General features: G+C 44.1%; 1 protein-coding gene across 13 annotated transcripts in view; it reads right to left on the reverse strand.

Moving 5' to 3' along the window:
• The window catches only part of ablim2 (actin binding LIM protein family, member 2), a 743,081-nt gene that overhangs the window by 167,413 nt on the left and 550,962 nt on the right, over nt 1–24,706 (reverse strand). For 9 of the 13 annotated variants that reach the window (XM_070871382.1, XM_070871385.1, XM_070871380.1 and 6 more), the window contains one exon: nt 8,201–8,286. In XM_070871382.1, coding sequence (XP_070727483.1) covers nt 8,201–8,286 — 86 coding nt within the window. The remainder of the gene's footprint in view (nt 1–8,200; nt 8,287–24,706) is intronic. The other 4 variants (XM_070871389.1, XM_070871387.1, XM_070871390.1 and 1 more) reach the window with 1 other exon arrangement.

Genomic DNA, 24,706 nt, shown 5'->3' on the forward strand with positions numbered 1-24,706 from the left:
GCCTGGGTGGGTGCTGTGCAGTTCACAAATGAACGTATCTCTGCCTTTCTCGGGCAAGACCCTGCGATTACCCCACAACAGACAGTCCGCCTGCAGGGACATTTCGTCTTTACGCCTGTGGAACGGCTTAATCGCCTCCTGCATCTCTGCTGGGACGCTAGACCAGCACCCATGGAGGACACAGTTTTTTTTTATCGTAAAGGATCCTGACTGGTCCAGGTTCTGATCTGGAGGGCCATAACGGGTGACTTTTCGTTTTCAAATGCATCCATTACCATGAGCAAGTCCGCAGGCTGTGCCATTTCCACCCCGGTGGTGGGCAATGGTAGTCGAGTGAGAGCATCAGTGCAGTTCTCTGTGTCCGGTCTGTGGCGGATTACATAGTTGTATGCCGACAGCATGAGCGCACATCTTTGGAGGCAGCCTCTTGTGAATTCCCTCATACCCAGTTGTCTCCCTTGCGCAGTAGCGCATGTAGGGGTTCTAGCAGGGTGCTTAACCCAGGTAGGAAATTACCAAAATAGTGAAGGAGTCCCAGGAACGACCGCAGCTCCGTCACGTTCTGTGGTCTCGGCAGAAGCATTGGTGTTAATCCCTTTGCTCTCCGAGTACAGCAATATGAGTGGCTTGTGGTCAGTTTTAAGCTCAAACTTGAGGCCAAACAAGTACTGGTGCATTTTTTTTAACCCCATAAACGCACGCCAGAGCCTCTTTTTCAATTATGCTGTAGGCCCTTTCGGCCTTGGACAAACTCCTGGACGCATAAGCGACCGTTGCAAAATCCCCGATTCATTAGCCTGTTGTAACACACACCCGACCCCATATGACGACGCATCACAAGCTAGCACTAATCGTTTACAAGGGTTATACAGGACAAGCAGTTTGTTTGAACATAACAGATTTCTGGCTATCTCAAAGGCAGCCTCTTGTGAATTCCCCCATACCCAGTCATCTCCCTTGTGCAATAGCACATGTAGGGGTTCTAGCAGGGTGCTTAACCCGGGTAGGAAATTACCAAAATAGTTAAGGAGTCCCAGGAACGACCACAGCTCTGTCACGTTCTGTGGTCTCAGCACGTTCTTGATGGCCTCCGTCTTGGCATCGGTGTGTCTGATGCTGTCTGCTGCGATTCTTCTTCCCAAGAACTCGACCTCTGGTGCCAGGAAAACACTCTTTGAGCATTTCAACCTGAGTCCTACGTGATCCAACTGATTAAGAACCTCTTCCAGATTCTTCAAGTGTTCAATGGTGTACCGACCTGTAACCAGTATGTCGTCCTGGAAAACCACAGTGCGAGGAACCGACTTTAGCAGGCTCTCCATGTTCCGTTGGAAGATTGCTGCGGCCGACCGAATCCCGAATGGGCATCTGTTATAGATGAACAGACCTTTGTGCGTGTTGATGCAGGTGAGGCCTTTCGAAGCCTCTTCCAGCTCCTGCGTCATGTAGGCAGAGGTCAGGTCCAACTTAGTGATCGTCTTCCCCCCAGCCAGGGTCGCAACTTTGTCGCCTGCCTTGGGTAGCGGGTACTGGTCCTGCAGCGAGAAACGGTTAATTGTTATTTTATGGTCCCCACAAATTCTGACCGTGCCGTCCTCTAAGTACCGGGACAATCGTATTGGCCCACTCGTTGAATTCCACCGGCGCGATGATGCCTTCTTGCTGCAGCCTGTCCAGTTCAACTTCCACTTTCTTGCGCATCATATACAGTACCGCCCGTGCTTTGTAGTGGATGGTCACATACCGGGAACCAGATGGTTCTGCACTTTCGCCCCCGAGAAGCTTCCAATGCCTGGCTCGAACAACGGTGGAAATCTGCTCAGAACCTGGGCACATGAGGCGTCATCGACAGACGAAAGCGCTCGGATGTTGTCCCAGTCCCAGCAGATTTTTCCCAGCCAGCTTCTGCCATTGGCACGATCCACAGCAGGAGTTTGTATACTGCTCCATCATAGGAGACTGTGACATCTGCACTGCCAATTACGGGGATTACTTCCTTGGTGTAACTCCTTAGTTTGGTTTGAATAGGGCTGAGCTTGGGCCTGTGTGCCTTGTTGCACCACAGCCTGTCGAAGGCCTTTTTACTCATTATGGACTGACTCGTACCCGTGTCCAGTTCCATAGATACTGGAATTCCATTCAGTTCAACTTTCAACATTATTGGTGGACATTTTGTGGTGAATGTGTGTACCCCATACACTTCTGCCTCCTTGGTATGAGTCTCCAATTCAGCCTGATCCACAGTGGATCGATCTTCCTCTGCAATGTGGTGGTTTGCAGGGTTTGCAGCTCACCTGCACATTCGCTGGAGATGTCCCATTGTTCTGCAGCCGTTGCACGCATAGTGCTTGAAGCGGCATTGATGGGCCCGATGATCATCTCCACAACGCCAACAAGGTGTTAACTGCCTTGAATTAATGATTCATGGCGGATTCTGGGTCATCTGAGGTCATGCAGCAGCAACGGCATGTCCGTTCTGCCATGTATATTCCCGCTCGAAAACGACTTAATTTTGTGCACAGTACTGGCCGAAACCTCTTTACTCTGCGAAATCTGTTTGGTGTTGTCGCTATTGGACATAAATGCCTGGTCTATTGTTATGGCTTTGCTTAGATTCGGAGTTTCAACATGCAACAGTTTGCGAAGGGTTACCTCATGGCCAATGCCCAGTACAAAAAGGTCTCTAAGCATTTGTTCTAGGAATCCCTCAAATTCGCAATGTCCTGCGAGGCGCCTTAGTTCGGCAACATAGCTCGTCACATCCTGGCCCTCCAACCATTGTAGAACCGATATCTCGCCATCAAAATGTTTTCCTTAGGATTTAGGTGCTCCTGGACCAGCGTACACAATTCTTCATAGGATTTAGTTGTTGGTTTTACTGTAGCTAGAATATTCTTCATGAGGCCATAGGTTGTTGCCCTGCAGACAGTAAGGAGGATCACCCTTCATTTGGCAGCATTCTCATCCCCTTCCAGCTCATTGGCCACGAAGTATTGGTCGAGTCTCTCCACGAAGGCCTCCCAATCATCCCCTTCTGAGAACTTCTCCAGGATACCAACTGTTCTTTGCATTTTTGCGCGGTTGTTCGTTACCTCATTGCCAATTGATACACTCATAATAAAGGATGAAACTGAGTATTGTGAACAATGAGCAAGTGTGACCTTAGCTCCTTTTAATAAGACTCCAGAGTGCAGGTACCTCGTGGGTGGCCTGCTTATATACAGTGCTCCCAAGGGATGCTGGGATCCCTTGGGACTCCAACAGGTAGGCCCTCTGGTGGTGGTGTGATACAGGTTGCAAGGGGTTAAATACATAACAATTGCAGTCTTCAGAAGCTTTTCGATTGGCACCTCCCTCTCTTCCCTAAACCACCACCACCCTCCCCCCACCCCGGGGCTTGTTTTCTAGCCGAGCCCTTGTGTCCGGATGTGGCGTGTAAGTAAGAAAAAAAATGAAAACTTCTGAAATCCAAAAAACTTCCATTTACTACATTGACAGGTAAAAAATAATTGAAATTTATTATTGATTTTTAGAGTGTTCTTGAATCCCTCCAAAATCTTCAATTAAATACAATGATGTCTTTCAGCAGCGATTTGTCAATGTGCGCTGCTTTCTGCTAACTCATCAGAAGGTTTTTCAGGGGCGGAAATTTTTTTGGCCAAACCGCAAAAAATTATGAAAATCGGCGCTGACATGAGGGAACATCATGTCAAAATAAACTCACCTAGAAAAATCGTAACTAGTGCAGATCGCAGTGGGAAACTTTGAAAAACATAAATATGCCAGAAAAAATGATGCCGCCAAAAAAATTGCGAAAATGACGTGAGAAAATTGAGCATTAAATGTTGAGGATTTCTGCTTCTACCACCTTCAAACCCCCTCTAAACCTCCTAAAAAAATTACTTTAAATTTATGCGCCCTGGTTGTTGATCCCTCTGCTAAGGGAAATAGGTCCTTCCTATCCATGCTATCTAGGCCGCTCATAATTTTATACACATCTAAGGTCTCCCCTCAGTCTCTTCAGTTCCAAAGAAAATAAAACCAGCCTGTCCAATCTTTCCTCAGAGCTAAAATCCTCCAGTCCAGGCAACATCCTCGTAAATATCCTCTGTAACCTCTCTAGTACAATCACATCTTTCCTGTAATGTGGTGACCAGAACTGCACGCAGTACTCTAGCTGTGGCCTAACTAGTGTTTTATACAGTTCAAGCATAACCTCCCTGCTCTTGTATTATATGCATCGGCTAATAAAGGTAAGTATGCCTTCTTAACCACCTTATCTACCTGGCCTGTTACCTTCAAAGATTTGTGGACATGCACTCCAAGATCACTTTGTTCCTCTACACTTCTCAGTGTCCTACCATTTATTGTGTATTCCCTTGCCTTGTTAGACTTCCCCAAATGCATTACCTCACACTTTGCTAGATAGAATTCCATTTGCCACTGTTCTGCCCACCTGACCAGTTCATTGATATCTTCCTGCATCTACAGCTTTCTTCTTCATTATCAACCACACGGCCAATTTTTGTATCATCTGCAAACTTTTTAATCATACCACCTATATTCAAGTCTAAATCATTGATTTATACCACAAAAAGCAAGGGATCTAGTACCGAGCCCTGCGGAACACCACTGGAAACAGCCTTCCAGTCACAAAAACACCCATGAACCATTACCCTTTGCTTCCCGCCTCTGAGCCAATTTTGAATCCAACCTGCCACTTTGCCTTGGATTCCATGGGCTTTTATTTTTGTGATCAGTCTGCCATGTGGGACCTTATCAAAAGCCTTGCTAAAATCCATATACACTACATCAACACACTACCCTTATCGGCCCTCCTTGTTACCTCCTCAAAAAATTTAATCAAGTTAGTCAGACATGACCTTCCCTTAACAAATCCATGCTTGATTAATCCATGTCTTTCTAAACAAAAACTTTTCGGTGTTGAAATTGCCCCTTTCCTTAAGGTTCTTAACACTGGAAAGCGGCGGACACTCTGCGGAGTGCAATGGCCACCGACCTTTCGTGAAATTGACGCCATTATCAAAATTCGGCTCTAGTTTTATCCCGGTGGTGACCCGTTTCTCCCCTACAGCTGCACTGCTGCCGATCCTTGTTAAGTGCTTCAGCACAGTGTGCACCACCGATCTACCCACGCGATGGCGAAATTCCGTCGTGAAAATCTTCGACCCGCCTGGCGGTGCCAAAACCTATTTTTTCCCTGTGCTCCAGTGAGGCTGAGGCTTTCTGCAATGGCGTTGCAGCTTCCCTTAAAGGGGAGGATGCACTGCTGCTGCCGCCATGTTGTTTTTGTCGGCCAATTGCCATATCGGCCCGACAATTATGCCCCCCGGGTTCAGCCGGGTTGCCAACAGGCAGCCTGGCACCCCCTCTTGGGTGCCAGGTCACTAGCCCGGCCGTAACCCTCCCTGGTGGTCCAGTGAAAGGGAGAGCCGTGGTAACGCGGTGCCATGATGCCATCATCGTGGTGGCCACTTCACACCGCCCCCAACTTCTGCCCCTCTAGTGTTGCCACCACCACATAACCACCCCCACTAAGAGTGACTTCTGGATCCGAATTTAAAAAACACAACAAAGAGCAGAATGTCGCTCTTTTCCCACTACCGAGGTTAGGCTGACTAGCCTGTAATAACTCAGTCGATCCCTTTCTCCCTTTTTAAACAATGGTACATCATTAGCAGCCCTCCAGTCCTCCAGTCCTCTGGCATCATCACACCTCTAGCCAGAGAGAATTGGAAAATGATGGCCAGTGCCTCTGCTATTTCCTCTTTTGCTTCTCTTAACAGCCTGGGTACATTTCATCTGGGCCTGGATATTTATCCACTTTCAAAGGTGCTAAACCCCTTAATAATTTCTCTCTCACTATGTTTATTTCATCTAATATTTCACACTTCTCCATGATTGCAATGTCTGCTTCGCCCCTCTCTTTTGTGAAAACAGACGCTAAATGCTCATTAATAACCATATGCACGTCTTCCGCATCCACCCACAGATTACCTTTATGGTTTTCAGTAGGCCCTACTCTTTAGTTATCCTCTTGCTCTTAATGTATTTATAAAACACATTCAGAAAGAGAAGTTTGAAACAAAAGCAATTTTGTAAAGAACCTTTGCTGTGATGAGACACAACTACACCTCTGAATGATCCGAGATGATGACGATATGCACCTGCATTGTCCATTCATAAATGGGATAACTTAATCACATCACATCACAGTTCTTCTAACAATGGTGTGATTGTTCCTTCCCATTTGGCTTGGTGAGACATAACACTGTATCTGTGCATGCCCCGAGGGGGCAGATATACACGCCGCTACTGTCAGGAATAGAAAACTTCACAAGAAAAAGGTTGTACTGACAAGCAAACAGATGAAAATGCTATCCTTAACTGTATTGGCTACTTGTGTTTCAGATAAGGAGTGAAAACCAAAGCTACAATTTAGTATTCCTTTCACTTTCACTAAGATACACTTTCAAATTGCAGCAAATACCACTATTCTACACACCAATGAAATCCTCGCAAGAATCTAGCTAACTATCCATAAATGAATGTAGCCTCTGAACTTATGCCACGGCATGCATGCATATGAATGTTTAAAGTATTGATCTTAAATTGCTCTTTCCACTATATTAACAATGATGTTATCCCTCACTTTTACTGGGTTAGTGTCTCCACTAAAATAGCGGAGAGGGCAATTTCAGACCAACATACTTTCTTACAAAAGCATGACTAAATTTCAAGGCCCTTTGATCTGCATGTCTATTACAGATGAAGGAATTTATGTATTTATATGGTGCATTTATATCGTGCCTTTCACCACCTCAGGCCATCTCAAAACCCTTTACAGCCAATTAAGTACTTTTGAAATGCAGTTACTATTGTATTGTAATATAATGTAGGGAATGTGGCAGCCGAGGTTCCACAAACAGTAATGAAAAAAATGCCCATATTATTTGTTTTAGTGATGTTGACTAAAGAAAAAATATTCCCCAGGACACCAAGGAGCACTCTGCTCTTCTTCAAATAATGTCATAGGACCTCTTACGTCCATCTGAAAAGGCAGACGGGCTTTGGTTTAACTTCAAATCTGAAAGCTGGCACCTCCGACAGTGCAGCATTGCATTAGTACTGGACTGAAATGCCAGTCTAGTTCATGTGCTCAATTCTCTGGAATAGGGTATGAACTCACAACTTTCTGGCCTAGAAATTCAGGTCATTTGCATCTCCCGTAAAGGGGTGCAAATAACTTTTTACCTGGGCGTCGCTAATGACTTCCGCTGAACTCCGTGCAAGTTTAACGGCAGCAGTAACCCGTAGCGCCCCGCTCCACTCCGCTGTGTCGGCCATGACGACGTCATCACCGTGCGCAGAGCCCTGTAATTGCCCCATCATCGATGCCAGCGACAGTTTCAGGGAACGTATACCAGGTGGCAGGCCGCTCGTGGGGCGATACTTAAAGGGAACAATGAAAAGAAATCTGCTGACTTTCTTCTGTGCTCCGTTGGTGCTTCGATCACGAGGTTCTGGCCGCGATCGATCAGCCCGGCACTCTGCTTGAGTGCCGGGCTGTTGGCATGGCACCCCGCTCAATGGCAGCCCAGGGAGGCCCATTTCTTCACTGCAGAGTTTGCAGCTTCATGCCCTTCCCTTTAATGAAGGGAAGAGCCCCTCCTACGCGGCAGTGCTACGCGGTCCGTGCATAGCGCTGTGCCTCGCTCCCGACCCATCCACCCCAGAAAGGAAGTGGAACGTGTTATTTTGTGAGCGGGGTGGGACTTCTGCACCTGTTGCAAAATCTCCCACCTCCTGGATGTTACCACCCCCAAACGGGGCGCAATGGAATTTTTCCCCCTGATTCAGAAGTGAGAGTGCTACCAAATGAGCCAAAGCTGACACCACAATGTACCTGCAATACTGTAATGATCCTCAAAGTCACTAATTGATCCATGTTACTTATGTAACACCACAGGCCAATTAAATCTCAACACTGATCTATGAAAACCATGTGATATCATGGATCAATAACATCTCCACAAGAACATATCGGAAATCATTTTTGAGATTAATACTACTCTCAGGATACGGTCAGGTCAACGTGTGCAAATAATTTATTTCGATAGTTGGTATAAGAAAGGAATTAGAATGAACATAGTGAAAACTTCACGATTTCATTTCTTACCTTTTTGCCATCTTGATCCCAATAAATATGACCTCCTTCTCCATCGTTGTCTTCACTCCAAAATCCTCTGCTTCGCCAATCACCTACTATAACACAATACTGTTAGTGTTAGCACTGAAAATTGAATAAGACTTCTAAATTCCATTTTTTTAAACTGATGACATGATATACAAGTCCCAAAATATCTGGGTGTCATTTCAGCACAGTTAGAACAGAAATCTGTAATGCTGTTTCCCAACAGCAATTAGTCTAAGCGAGATGAGTAGCAAACCAGCAAGCGATCAAGGATTGAACCAAATATTTGTTTTGCTCCACTGGCCTGTGCCCCTTGATGGATAAGCATGACATCAAACTGAAATCCTGCTGGCTTCCTGGGCTGAGTGCCCCAGTAACGCCATACTGGTGCAGGGGCCTGCCACTATTATTCATGGAATATGGGACGGAGTCAAGGCAAGGGCAAATAGATGGCACTTCTAGTGGCAAAGGTAGCCTCCAGGATTTGTACCCCAGGGTGTTTTGCGAACAGTTGTGCTCCTGGGGCCCTGTGAATGGTATTTCTTGTGAAAATCAATAAGGTGGGTATTCCATAGAAACATAGAAAATAGGTGCAGGAGTAGGCCATTCGGCCCTTCAAGCCTGCACCACCATTCAATAAGATCATGGCTGATCATTCCCTCAGTACTCCTTTCCAGCTTTCTCTCCATACCCCTTGATCCCCTTAGCCATAAGGGCTATATTTAACTCCCTCTTGAATATATCCAATGAACTGGCATCAACAACTCTCTGCAGCAGGGAATTCCACAGATTAACAACTCTCTGAGTGAAGAAGTTTCTCCTCATCTCAGGCCTAAATGGCCTACCCCTTATCCTAAGACTGTGTCCCCTGGTTCTGGACTGCCCCAACATCGGGAACATTCTACCCGCATCTAACCTGTCCCATCCCGTCAGAATCTTATATGTTTCTATGAGATCCCCTCTCATCCTTCTAAGCTCCAATGTATAAAGGCCCAGTCGATCCAGTCTCTCCTCATATGTCAGTCCAGCCATCCCGGGAATCAGTCTGGTGAACCTTCGCTGCACTCCCTCAATAGCAAGAACGTCCTTCCTCAGATTAGGAGACCAAAACTGAACACAATATTCCAGCTGAGGCCTCACCACGGCCCTGTACAACTGCCCCATAGTGGCACATATCTATGTTGTGAATTAATGAATCATTAAATGAGGTCCAAAGTTGTTGACTGCCTGCCCGATAATGAATCTGTTTACAAGATTCCCAGTTAATATACTGGTATTGTATCTGTAAAATCTTAATTGCATAAATCGGCGATGAGCCTTTTGATTTTACCCATTTTATCACTGAAACTGCAATTGTAAAAAGACCATCTGAAAAAACTCAATTATTTTGACCACTTAATTTTAAATAAATTAATTACAAATTTGTTTAAATTTTTTTTTCTACTTAACACAATCTAGATAAAAGAAACTAGGCTTCAATAAATATTATTCATAAAAAATAGCTGATCTTGCATTGAGTTCCCTACCTTAACTTACATTGTACATCATATTTGAAGAACAGCAGCATTACAGCATGAAATGTATGACACAGTTACCTTCCTGTAGTATTTTTCACAGACAAAAAGTAAGAAAAAATATTGTTTCTTTTTTTCCTGTAACTGTTTCCTCAAATTCTTTTTGTGCTGAGCTCTCTTTGGGCTTGTCTCATACTATTTTTCTCTCTTTCTCTTGTTGCCTCTCCTTTCTCCCTTTCCATATGTTTGTCTCTTTACCTTACATTTCCTACTTTCTACATTTATCTGTCCTAAATCTCAGATAGCTGCAGAAATGATCTAGGAATTGGTGCAGATGGGGATGCTGAGGTGTGCGTTATCTTATTGTAATTTTGTGAGGAACCTAGAATCCAGGGCGTGGGTTGGGATGAAAAAGGAAATTAAAGCTTGGTTTGGGTTAGGTTGGGACAGAATGGGATGAATCTGGAGCTGTAGTTCTGGCTGTGTTGTTAATGCAGTTGTACTCAGTTATGTTGACATGTTGGGGACCATTCTAGTTTGTCAATATAAACCAATTGCGTCCTGCTGTGACTCTTCTTTTCAGTTTTATAGACCCGGATAGTCAGTCATTCAAGGCTTTGCTTTCTTGCCACAAATGCAGTTCTTAATATGAGAAAAAGCACCTACTAATCAGGATCCATGGTTTATGGGGGTAATTTTCTGGTGGATCAGTGGGCACAATCGGTGGCTGGTCGGGTGGGGAAAGTCTTTTTTTTTTGACAGCGGATCAGGACCCCACTGTCAACCAGCCGCCATGCACCTTTCCCAAATGTTGGGTTTGTCAAAGTTGAGCAGAGCCAACATGCAGCGGTAGCGGAGGCAATTGAAATCATTAGTACAGCCAATTAATAATGCTTTTACCCAGCTTTTTGAATTTGACAGGCTACCCACCTGTTTCCCGCTGTGCCTAGACCTTGTCAGTGAAGCTGAGGTGGGAGGTCACTTGTCATTGTTTCAGTTGATGAGCTGACAGCTTCAAATGTCAAGTCAAAGTTCCCAGCTGATTCAGATATCTTCCCTTAGTCATTAGTTTCTCTAAACTGCATTTCCACTACCAGATTCAGAATGCTGCAAGTCTTTACACAAGTCTCCATCCAGTCTGACCTCATTACCTCTCCCTCCATTGACAGATCACTTCTGCCATCTATTCCATTAGCATCGGTGCCCTTTAAAAAAAATCTCACCTTGGTCCTCAGAATCCCACCATGATCAGCCCCAACACCAGCAGCACCAGGCAGACCAGCAGCACCAACAACAACACCAACCTTCTTCACAATCAACTGATGCTGCACAGGACACAGGTCATTAGCACCCAAACACATTGCTGCCTGGAAGGCCAGGGATGGCCTCACCATGGCCAGATTTAGTTCACTTGACACTACACATCCTGGCTGCTACATAATGAGTTAGGTTGGCACCACCCCACACCAACACCTTAAAGCATCCCTACAATGCCCAAGCCATTCTTTTTACACTCATCACCATTGCGGGGGTACCGTTATGTCTCACCATTCACTGCAACTCACTAAGAAGCCACTTCCAATGGTGCACACAAATCTGTCCAAGAACACAATAGTGAAAATAAAGATTTCAATGTTTGACATCACATTAACAGAAACTTTACATAAACATTGCTTAAAACACCCACGTGCCTACCCTTGTGTGTTGTTAGTTGGTATTAGGATGAGGGTGAGTGTGAGGGGTGGCTAGAGAGATGGGGAAGTAATAATGTAGATAGAGCAGGATAAGAACATAATGTAAGAAATAGGAGCAGAGTAGGCCACCTGCCCCCCCACCCCCCCGAGCCTGCTCCGCCATTTAATAAGAGCATGGTTGATCTGATCATGGACTCAGCTCCACTTCCCTGCCCGCTCCCCATAACCTTTTATTTCCTTATTGCTCAAACATCTGTCTATCTTCGCCTTAAATATATTCAATGACCCAGCCTCCACAGCTCTGTGAGAAGAGAATTCCATAGATTTACAACCCTCTGAGAAGAAATTCCTCCTCATCTCAGTTTTAAATGGGTGGCCCCTTATTCTGAGACTATGCCCCCTAATTTTAGTTTCCCCTATGAGTGGAAATATCCTCTCTGCATCCATCTTGTTGAGCACCCTTATTATCTTATATGTTTCGATAAGATCACCTCTCATTCTTCTGAACTCCAATGTTCAGAATGGGTGGAATGGAGGTGGAGGTGTAAGGTAAATTGGTGTGAGCAAGGATGTGCAAGAGTAGGGTAGGTAAGGCAAACTGATGGGATGTGATGAGTGGCACAGCAGGATGAGGTTGAGTGTGGCTTTGCAGTAACATTTCGTATCTACTGAGATTATTGAAGGGTTTGTGCCACTGCAGCCTGGTCCTCCTGACATCCCTGCTTGTGTCCCCCTGTGCAATCAGGCTGTGATGGTCTCCTGGGGAGGTCTCCTCCGCCCATTGGAAGGGAAGAGACCTACCTGTGTGCTGTGGAGGGAGGGAGTCATGGGAGAGCCTGGGTGCAGCCATGCACCTCTGTGCAGTCCTTGTCAGTGTCTGCAGCACCTCAATGCTGTAGAACACTAACAGCACAAATGTCAAAATAAATTTGCGCATAGTCCCTTTAAAGAAACCGGCTGATAACGTGTCAACAAATGACATCATCAGACCCACTTCCTTCAGTTGGCCGACAAATGCACTGGGCAGACTTAACAAGCCCAATCAGGGGAAAATCATTCTACACAGCGGGCTGGAGCCAGCAGCAAGACCGGGACCTGCCACCAATGTCGCCTGTCATGGACCTGCCAAGGCTGGTAAAATCCAGCCCTAAGTCTCTATCCAGAATCTGTTTGACAAGAAATATTGTTCGCTTGAAACTACTACATGCCAACTGCCTTTTTTCAAAGGATAATTGAAGCCAGAAAGACTACAATCTCAAAAGACAAAGTGACAATAACACTCTTCATGGTTCTCCTCCTCCTTGTTTTGGCAAATTTACCCTCATCAGAAAGTGAATATAAAGGTCTGTGAACATAAGTGGTGATAAAAGGCCATTAATACTGTTAAGGAACAGGTTTGTTGAATTAAGCATGCCAGAGTTTATGCTGACGTTGATGTAAATTTATAAATGCATTAATGTGCAGAGAAGGGACTGGGACTTCACTTTTTTTTGTCGAAATAAGCAGGATGCCAACATAAATGGGTTTGAGATATGCGGGTAGGACTGTATGATAAATACTGCTGTTATGTGCTGTCTATATTTAAAATTTAGAAGTAGTGGGCTGCAGTTTTGACTATGAGGCTAGAAGCTGAGAGGCATGAAATTGCTGATTAAATAAAGACAGGAGATTGTTTGTTATAGCTTTCTTTCTTGTGGCTGTTAACTTTAAAACAAATTCATACGAGTCATCAGGGTGGTGAAAAATACATCATCATTTGTTCAGTGCAGCCACACCCAGTTCCACACAATTTCCATTAATTACTACCCATAAAGTCTACCCAAGCAGGACTCATGCTGGTAAGCCAAACAAGTCATAGTCAATGTATTTACTGAGGGTACGAAAGCATAGGCCTTACGCTAAACATCCATAAGACAAAGGTCCTCCGCCAGCCTGTCCTCGCCGCACAGCTCTCCGCCCCCCCCGCCCCCCCCCCCCCCCCCCAAGTCATCAAGTTCCACGGCGCGACCCTGGACAATGTGGACCATTTCCCATACCGCGGGAGCCTCTTATCAACAAGCGCAGATACTGACGCCAAGATTCAACACCACCTCCAGTGCGCCAGCGCAGCCTTTGGCTGCTTGAGGAAAAGAGTGCTTGAAGACCAGGTCCTCAAATCCACCACCAAGCTCATGATCTACAGCGCTATAGTAATACCTGCCCTCCTGTATGGTTCAGAGACATGGACCATGTACAGTAAACACCTCAAGTCGCTGGAGAAATACCACCAACGATATCTCTGCAAGATCCTACAAATCCCCTGGGAGGACAGATGCAACAACGTTAGCGTCCTCGACCAGGCCAACATCCCTAGCATTGAAGCACTGATCACACTTGATCAGCTCCGCTGGGCAGGCCACATCATTCGCATGCCAGACATGAGGCTCCCAAAGCAAACGCTCTACTCGGAACTCCTCACGGCAAGCGAGCCAAAGGTGGGCAGAGGAAACATTACAAGTACACCCTCATAGCCTCCCTGATAAAGTGCAACATCCCCACCGACACCTGGGAGTCCCTGGCCAAAGACCGCTCTAAGTGGATGAAGTGCGTCCGGGAGGGCGCTGAGCACCTCGTGTCTCATCGCCGAGAGCATGCAGAAATCAAGCGCAGGCAGTGGAAAGAACGTGCGGCAAACCAGTCCCACTCACCCTTTCCCTCAACGACTATCTGTCCCACCTGTGACAGGGACTGTGGTTCTCATATTGGACTGTTCAGCCATCTAAGGACTCATTTTTAGAGTGGAAGCAAGTCTTCCTCGATTCCGAGGGACTGCCTATGATGATGACACTTGCTAGCAACTGCCAGTAGTGCAGACAATACTTGCTAAAAGGCTAAACACAGCTAACTAGTCTAATTTTGCTAAGGTGTAGCTTGACTAACTTTCTTTCCTACTTTCTTTAGTGGAGCCACACAGAACTGTATTTACTGTAGAAGTGGTGAATGAGGTTTTGTCAGGAGTATGATTTTACCAAATGTAAAAATAGGGACCTTCCTAAATGGCACAGGCTGTAAATAGAGCATGCTAAATGCTTGAGAAATATTGGCAGAAAATCTATTGCAAGTACTGAAAAGCTAACAGCAATCTGGTCGCAAGCCTTAGGGACAGAGGCCAGCCTGTGCACAGGAAAGTTTTCACAGGGATTTTAAAGATCATAATAGATGGGTTTATATCTAAGTTTAGAGATTTCTTTGAATATTTTTTAAATGTGCTCTTGTTACAAATTAAATTTTCAGGCCTATTTAGTCAGTAACATGGCTGCTGAAAGAAGTTGTACAAAAATTATTGAACAATTTGATTTGGCTGATTTTTGGTACTTGCTTGTTGGTGAATAGTAGCTTTGCAAAAATATTTGATTAATTTGATTGCCTCATTTTGTGTTGGGTTACTTGCCACTCAATGTCATCTTGTGCTACCTGCTTTTGTTTTATAAAACATTACGTACATTTGGTTAGGGAATAGTGTTATTGGAGCCAATCACTTTAAAGTTATACAATGCTTTTGAGGTGTAATGCTTTTGATATGAGATGCCCTTGAAGGGCCACAATTTGAAATGTGACCCTATTTGAAATGTGTGATGTTGTGAATTTGCACGAGGCACAAGACTTTTAATTATATAGACAACTGTAAACACAACAGAATAGTTATGAATGGGTGGGTGGTTTAGTAATGAGCTTTGCTTTAATAAATACATTGTGAGGGTTCTTTGTATACATGATTACAATTGCAAGTGATTGTTACTTGTATCGTACAAGCATAAATATTTACGTATCAAACATCCTATTACAACACTTCGTTTCACGTTCGAGTCTTTTCTTTGTTTCTTTCGCTAGATGTTTTGACAATGTGTTCTGGGCTTTTCTCATAGCTGAACCTTACTAATGTGGATAAATGTGAGGTTATCCACTTTGGTGGTAAAAACAGAGAGACAGACTATTATCTGAATGGTGACAGATTAGGAAAAGGGGAGGTGCAAAGAGACCTGGGTGTCATGGTACATCAGTCATTGAAGGTTGTCATGCAGGTGCAGCAGGCGGTTAAGAAAGCAAATGGCATGTTGGCCTTCATAGCAAGGGGATTTGAGTACAGGGGCAGGGAGGTGTTGCTACAGTTGTACAGGGCATTGGTGAGGCCACACCTGGAGTATTGTGTACAGTTTTGGTCTCCTAACCTGAGGAAGGACATTCTTGCTATTGAGGGAGTGCAGCGAAGGTTCACCGGACTGATTCCCGGGATGGCGGGACTGACCTATCAAGAAAGACTGGATCAACTGGGCTTGTATTCACTGGAGTTCAGAAGAATGAGAGGGGACCTCATAGAAACATTTAAAATTCTGACGGGGTTAGACAGGTTAGATGCAGGAAGAATGTTCCCAATGTTGGGGAAGTCCAGAACCAGAGGTCACAGTCTAAGGATAAGGGGTAAGCCATTTAGGACCGAGATGCGGAGGAACTTCTTCACCCAGAGAGTGGTGAACCTGTGGAATTCTCTACCACAGAAAGTTGTTGAGGCCAATTCACTAAATATATTCAAAAAGGAGTTAGATGAGGTCCTTACTACTAGGGGGATCAAGGGGTATGGCGAGAAAGCAGGAATGGGGTACTGAAGTTGAATGTTCAGCCATGAACTCATTGAATGGCGGTGCAGGCTAGAAGGGCCGAATGGCCTACTCCTGCACCTATTTTCTATGTTTCTATGTTTCTATGTTTCTAATCTACAGCCTTGATATCTTTACTGACTCTGATAATGATCTAAATTTAATAATGAACGCAGAGTAATAAACAGAAAACCTTCCTTGAGCTACTGGATCTGCCTTGCATCTTTATAAGATTCTCCCCTCATGTCTCCCAAGAAGCAGAAGAATATCACGCTAGAACTAGGGGGCATAATTCTCCAGCTCCCAGATTGGGGGCAGTAACTGCCCCGGCCGCGAAATTGCGGTTACCGCCCCTCATGCACTCCACTTCCTGTTGGGGTGGGTTCCGGGGCGCATTCATCAGTGTTACGCAGCCACTCCACGTTGCGCTGATGCGTTTCAACGCTTCGCCCCTTCGGTTAAAAGGGAGGGGTACTGCGCACTCTGCCGGGCATCTGATGGTCTCCACTGAATCACCAGGGCAGCATGATAGTGGCCCAGAGCACACAACGGACGAAGTCGGGCCAACCGGTGAGATGACAGTGCGGGGCGCTCCCCATCTCCCCTTTAACTTCTACCCCGCGAGCGGATGTTGGCTCGGTTCACGACCTGCAAGTCTGGCGCTGACACTGCTTGCAGCAGTCTTGCGGGGAGCTGGGCAATTTCCGCCACGGGGCGGAAAGGGGTCTGCATGCAGTGCTAAAGGGTCACCATGCATGGTGGTGATGTCATGCTAACGGGCGTCACAAAACAGGGCAATTTCAATCCCCTTGTTTCATGGTGTAACTGCCAAACAAATTTGATGAACAATAGATGAACAAGTGAAAAAATAACAACAATTTTTATATTCATTAAAAACCTTACATTTGCATACATGTCCTGTCCAATTTTACTATTATAAATTCCTATATTTTTAATGGCAACTATCAATGCAAACTTGTCATGCTGTATTTATATCCTTTCCCTGTGGAGGTGGTGCACTGCCACCTTTGGCAGCAGGATATAATCACAATGTGACAATTTTACATAAGGGGCTGAATTTTAATGAGGAAGGCGGGTTAGGGGCATTGTCTCCGATGTGGTCGGAAAACACGGGAGGCCTGCCGACTTTAACGGCATTGCCTGATTTGCATGTGAAGCCTCTGTTTCCCACCCGCAGCCAGCCAGATCGAGAGGCTGGCTGGCTCCGGGCGGGTAGACCTAGAGGAAGGAGGGAGGGATCTCGGGGAAGGCCTGAAAGTGTCCGGAGGAGCATGGGGTGGGGGTCTCACCAAGATCACGGGTTGTGAGAAACACGGGGGTGGGGTGGGTCTCATCAAGATTGCAGAATGGGGTTTGTCTGCAGAAGATTGGGGGCTGCGAGTAGCACGAGGAAGGCCGGAGGAGCGGGCGATGGGGGTGATTCATGGAGACATTGGAGGCCTTGGCTGGGAGGGAGGGGTTGGTGGCCTGGGGAGGAGGGGGGGGGAAATCGGAGACCCTATAGGTCAGTCTCTCCGAGCGTGGGGGGTAGGTTAGGCTGGGACCCTGGATCCAGGCGGTAGGTGTACCTTTTTGTAGCTGGTGACTTTTACAAAGTGTGTGAAGCTCGATCAGCTACAGTTAAAAACAAAATGGAGGTTAAAGAAGAGGTTTCCAGTCTCATTGCAATATTTAAATAGAGGACCCTTCACCTGACAGCAGGTTGGCTGCTTGCCCCGTTATGTCTCCTGTCCCACCTCCATTAAAAACAATTGTGGGCATGTTGTGGGCAGGTTCCGGTCGGGTTTCACATTTTTATCAATACCTACACTCACACTCCCATTTTGTTTGGTTAAAATTCCCCCCAAGCAGTGAACATTGGAATTTTCATGACAATACTTCTGAATGCCCTGGTCCAATTATTTGATGGCCTCTAACCTTACTTCATCTGAAGACCAAGTATAGGTAATTTTGACTTTGTGCGATAGTGTAAAATGGGTGATAGTGAAACCGCAGCCCGTTTTACACCTCTTCCTATTTTTATTTCCATTAATTAAGAAGTGAACAGGGCTGCAGATTTGTTATCACCTGTTTTACACTATCGCACAAAGTCAAAATTACACCCTATACTCAGTCTTGACTCCTGGGGTAACTTTCAATTTACCACTGGGTTGTAAAACATTGGTAGCGGTCAGTAGCCCATGATTGAAACCACCCAATTTTCATTAAATTTAAATCAATAAAGGTTAGGTGCAGTTTCTGTAACAATCGCCTAACTTACAATGTCAGTTTTACACTCAAGTGATAAAAATACGTGCATTTATATAGCGCCTTTCACGACCACCGGGCGTCTTAAAGCGCTTTACAGCCAATGTAGTCACTGTTGTAATGTGGGAAGTTTAAAATGATTTCCCACCTGCCTCCACCCCCCAACACAAGAGATCGACTAATACGTAATGCATTGTTTGCGATCTCTAAAATGAGATATCGTTATATATTTAACTTAACCATAAGTAGTTATTGTTTTTCTTTTAACATTATTAACAGGAAGAGGCCTTACGGCCCATCAAGCCTGCTCTTCCATTTAATAAGATCATGGCTGAACTTCTACATCAACTTCACTTTTCTGCCCTATCCCAATATCCCTTGATTTCCTTAGTGCCCTAAAATATATGGCCGACCCCTTATCCTGAGATTATGACCCCTAGTTCTAGACTCTCCAGCCAGGGGTAACAACCATTCAGCATCTACCCTGTCAAAACCTCTAAAAATGTTATATATTTCAATGAGATCACATCTCATTCTTCTAAACTCCAGGGACTATAGACCTATTTTACTCAATCTCTCCTCATAGTACAGTCCTCTCATCCCAGGAAGCTAATTGATCTGACTAGTATCAGGCTGACTGATTTGAACAATCCAAGCACATTTAATACTCCCAGAACAGTTGTTGGTACTTCATGGATTTGAATAAATTCAAAATGAGCTGCATGTCTTGCACATAACTGAACAAATAACATAGTTGTTTGTGCTTGCATTGTAGGCTCATAGACCAAACCAACTAATAGTTCTCGCAGCATTGTAATAAATCATCTGATGTAGATAATTTTTAACTCCTTATGCATTGTGACAATTAAAGGAACTACTATGAAGCTAAAAGTAGATAAAAATGCTTATCATTTGTCATATACATATTAAGAAGTCATTTTATTTAGCATGGGGTAGTTTAGGAAACTTCATAATCACTTTCAGAACCACAAGTTTTGTTATTTCAATTAATGTCACAACATTCATTTATAACAAAAAAAATTACATGTTCATAGCAGGTGGATCAACACCGGGGATAACTCCCCTGCACTTCTTCAAAATGTGCCATGAGATCTTTTACATCCACCTGAGAGAGCAGATGGGGCCTTGGTTTAACGTTTACATTCAAACGACCGCACCTCTGACACTCCCCCAGTACTGCACTGGAGTGTCAGCTAGATTTTTATGCTCAAGTCTCTGGAGTGGGACTTAACCCACAATCCTGTGACTCAGAGGCGAGGGTGAGCTACAGATAACACTATGGCAGCATGTTTCAATGTAGTTTAACCCTTACTAAAATTTGGAGAGAGTGGTATGCTCCTATAACCATCAGGAACTGCTTTTCATTGTTTGGCTGTGCACTGTCATTTTTAAAGGCTGGGGTGCTGTGAGGTCAGCTGACCTCTTGTTGCAAGAACCCTCACCAATTCTGGATCGGCAGCAGCAATATAGGAAGAGCTTGCAATAAACAAATTGCATCCAGAATTCTTTCCCAACATCTAAAGTAGAGGCTGCTATGGATTGTGGCTGTGCTTAGCTTTTGTTCAGTATTGTATTGTATATCTATAAAAAGAATCATTCTGGTTGTTTATATATTTGATAATACAGCAGGAAAATTGGCAGATGCTAATAAATAGTCTGTATTCACAACTGCTGATTAGAAAATGCCCTCTTTTAAAAAATTTGAGTTCAGAAAATATTTATTACATTTTTGTCATGTAAAAACTGAAATGCGAACAGCCTTGATATGGATCTTGATAAAGATGTGGTTTGTGTGAGAATTCTAGTGCCATCAACTGGCCATAAAGGGAAAGCAATAATGCAACTCAACCATACAAATCTTTATAGCTGCACAAGACATTAGAAGTTAGAATTTCTTGGGGGTTCTCCCAATCTTCAACATAACTTTGGTGGAAGATCAATGGAAACCTCGAACAAATGGTGGAATGTCCGGTTCTGCCATTTCTCCGGGATTTCTGCCAAATTTAAAATGAATGGAATTTCTAACCCTAGACCAACATAATGACTATTCTTCCATTGGACGGCTTGATGGAAAAAAAATAGAAGACATGTGACGGAGATTTTAAAGAAGCATATAGACGAGACATCAGCGCCTGATCTCCTGCTGTGTAACTGCAGTGGAAATTTTGCAGCAACAGCGTAAACAACCAAGCCAGGTAGGTGAAGCTCATTTTTGCCTCTGCCTCCCAAATTACCATCAGTTCCTGCTCCCTCCCACCAAACATGAGGCTGAAATCGGGAGGTGGCCGTTTTGAGTTGTCATTAAAGGGAACCTCAGCTGCAGTCATTTGTGGCTTTTGAAGCTTAAAGGCTTCTCCCTTTAATAACCTTGTGCTCTAGGTGCTGCAAAAACTTTCCTATAGCTTAAAACTGATGCTTCCTTTCACTCCTGAACCTACCCTTTAAGGCGCTGCTGCTGCCTTTCAAAATTGCCCACCCTGCCAGGTTTCGTGCCCTTCAGATGGTTGAAATGACCGTACAAAGTATGTTTTGTGCTTGTAGCTCTGCAGGTCAATGCAAGCAAGACCCAGGTATGAAAATGGTCCCATGTAGACTCCTTCAGGCCAGCAGTTCATGCCACACCTCTGCATGCCCGATCTGTGCTCAGATAAAAAGCCTTCCCTTTTTGCTTAACCTATCAAATATTTTATTCTTTCCAAAATTCCCCAGCTTCACTTCTAAAGGCCCCAAAGCTCTACTAGAATAAGGTAATCAATTCCAGAGGGGACAGATTATCTCCTCGAGTTAGAGTCGCTCTGGTGGGAGCTGGAGAATTGGAAAAAAAACATTTATTTTGGCCTGCGGGAGTTTCTATCAGTTGATTTTGAATTTACTGGATGGAAAATCCTTACCTCCATATCTGAATTCCTAATGTATTCCTGGTAGACAAAGCTCTGTCCCGGTAACATAAATTTATAAAATTATCATGCAAGATTAGAAACGAGGCAGATTTCTGATCAATGTTAACCTGATATGTGGGTGTATAAGGCCCTGTCAAGTTGCAGAGGGGGAAGCTGAATAATGAGAAGAGAGAAGCTCCATTATGCACAATGCAGAGGGTGACCCTATTGATAAGGAAGAGAAGAACCCTGTTGAAAAAGAGTCAAAATCTTGGTGAGGCAGAGGGAAAAGAGAGTCTTGATCTGGGGAGAGAAAGGAGAAAGAGACATAAACCTTGTTTTGACTCTACTGCGAGTGAGAGGGATGTTTTCTGCTGAGGCTTAGCAGGCCCACATTATAAAACAGCATATTCTTGCCACAACTACCACCACGGGAGATTCACAGGTACATATACAAACTAATGCACTGGTATAAACTTAGAGCAAATCTCCCTGTACATCACTATAAGTGAACATTGCGGAGCTGAGTTTGAGTCAGCCTGACACAGTTTGAAAACTGCCGTCATAACAGATTTGTCCAAACAATTGTCTTGACATCTTTTAAAAGACCGAAAGCTGATGTGTGTAATCTCTTGAGACCATACAAGGTTAACAACAAAAATTTACTAAGTAAATTTAAATGGCAGTCTATTTGAAAATAAGCTCCCATTTTAAAAGGTATTATACTGACAAACTAAAATACACTTTAGGATTTCTTAACTATGACAATTATTGCTTGGCAACAGTAGAAGTGAAGTTTTAGGACAAACATTCACCGTTGAGTTGCAACTGTCTCCCCACTCACTTCCAGTAAGTTGGGACAAGCCACTGACTATTCACTAAAAGAAGTACATCAGGCACTTCTGTGTTGCTTTCTATATCGTCGCAAAGATGACTGAAGAAAAGCTAGCTAAAAGTATACCATAAATGGTAAACATACCACTACAATGTAATATTGTGGGATTTTCAAATGTGCCAAAACAACTGCAGCTGTTTTTGACAAAGACCAATGTCATTGCAGTGATATTTGTGAAATGGGTTAATGGTTTCTATGCAACACTAGTTTTAAAATTTCAGAGATCAAAAAGATTCCGGAGGCTACCCCTATGCTTTATGGGCAAATATAAGAAATGTGTGGCACTGAGTCAAAGAGACCAGATTAAAGTTCCAGTTTCAATCTCTGGCCAGGCAGTGGGAGTATCAGTAGACCTCAATATTCCTGTGGTACGGAAGGTGAAAAGTAAAATGAACCAACTTGTTATCCAGAAACTCATTGAGGGTAATTTTAACTTTTATTGCCGGATGAAAAATGGGTGCTTGCAAACCGGCAACCCATTTACACCTTGCCCAATTTTCTTTTTCATCAGTGTGTGCGCGTGTGTATAATAATGGGTGAAGACAGGATCAGGCTCAGCTGTGGAGGACTAGCTGGTTAAGACCCAAAGTCCAAGCTCACTCAGGTAAGTGGCCATTTCTGTGAGATGCCAAAGGTTTTGGTCTGTGTAAGTATACAAGCCATGCTTTCAAATCAGGGAGAAAAATACAAAACTTTTGGAGGCACTTTCTTTTTTGAACACATCAGGAGCTGTTTTGTATTTTATTTATTGCAGTTCCTGTATTCTATATTTTATCTTCATTGCACACAGTTTTGTTTAAAGGTTTTTGCATAGAGCAATTTTCAGGCTATTTTTTGTGTGGACTGTCAGCATTATCAGGAATGTTCAAGGTCCAGGGAAAACTGTTTTTTGTTGTTTGCAAAGAAGATTCACGGACAATAGGGAAGCTGCTGGGTGTGTACCTGAGTTTCCCCATTAGTTTATCAATCTTCATGTGTAACTTCAATAAAATACTGTAACAAACCGTATATAATAGGAAAATAAATCACTAAAAATTGATTAAATTCCTTCAACAACAATGCTCTAGTTAACTATTGCTCAAAGTTCTGACAATTAAGGTAAAGGTGTAAGTAGAAACTTACATTTTTTGTGATAGGGGATTACACAAGGGTTTCCCCGAGTGTAACTGCAATGATTGCATTTTTACATGTAATTAAAAAAAGGACAGCTCTTAATGCATCTCTGTAAAGTCAGGTGCAGTCAGCATGGTATGTAAAAGACTACCAAGAATAGGAAAGTTGCAGAATGTTTTGAGACTGAAATTCCAATTGACATTTATGTAGTAAAATAACAATTTAAGTCCTGTGTCAGCTGTGGCTCAGTTGGTAGCACCCTCACTTCTGAGTCAAGAGGGTGTGGATTCATGACCCACGGCAAGGACTTAAATACAAAAAAAAGTCTAGGTTGACACTTCAGTGCAGTACTGAGGGGGAGGTGCTGCTCACTTAGGTGGACAAAGAAAATCCAATGGCACTATTTTGAAAAAGAGCAGGGGAGTTATACCTGGTGTACTAGCCAAAACTTTATCCCTCAATCAACATCACTAAAACTAGTTATTAACATATTGCAGTTTGTGGGAACTTGCTGTGTACAAATTGGCTGTCGCATTTCCTACATTACAACAGTGACTACACTTCAAAAAGTACTTAATTGGCTGTCCGGTGGTCGTGAAAGGCGCTATAGAAATCCAAGTCTTTATGTTTTGTGTCCTTCCAAATTACAGCACACAATGTTGAAACTTCATAATCATTCCATTATGGGTCACACCTGAACTCTATATGTACCGAATTTACATGTACTTACCAATTGAACAGTCTGATTAGGAATTTGTGCAAGAAGAATAAAACATTTAGCTCTAGATTTTGGGGCATTTACTGTCACAGTTCTAGCGATGTTTCAGTGAACAGTTTTCACTCTGGATGTTTTTGCTGAGTCGCCTTAATGCCACTCTCTCTGGAATTCCCTCCCTGAAATGCTCTGCCTCTCCAATTGCTTCCCGTCCTGAAAACCTGCTTCTGAGAGAAAAACTTTGGTCAACTCTCCTGATCTCTCCTTCTTTGACATCTCATCCATTTATCCCTGGCCTCTGTGAAGCACCTTGGGAGATTTTCTACACTAAGGTCATTGACCCCCAAAGTCCCTTGGGTCACTATGCTAGCGATTATGCCGGGATCATACCTGATGGTGCCTTCGAGAACTAACCCTGCTGGAATTTGCGGGGTCAGTAGAAGGAGACCTTATTTGCATGGATCAGGTGGCCACTACGGGTGCATCTCTGGTGCCAGCCTGCAGAAAACGAACTTCTGTCTGCCTGTTGGGGAGAGGGGAATTGTCTATGCCCCCTTTGACCCCAGCCATAGCTCTATCAGTCCCCAAGCAAAAGGGCCAATCTAGAAACGTTTTTTTTTTAAACTCACTCAGTGTACTGGCCACCACTCATCTATCAAATCCCAATCTCACAAGCAGGAACTTCTGACTTAGGGTGTACTTATCCCTTGGCCATCATTTACTTTGTAAGTGGTCGACAGAAGTTCTATTCCTTACAA

This window comes from Pristiophorus japonicus, chromosome 2 (genome assembly GCF_044704955.1).
Source record: "Pristiophorus japonicus isolate sPriJap1 chromosome 2, sPriJap1.hap1, whole genome shotgun sequence".
NCBI classification, from domain to species: Eukaryota; Metazoa; Chordata; class Chondrichthyes; family Pristiophoridae; genus Pristiophorus; species Pristiophorus japonicus.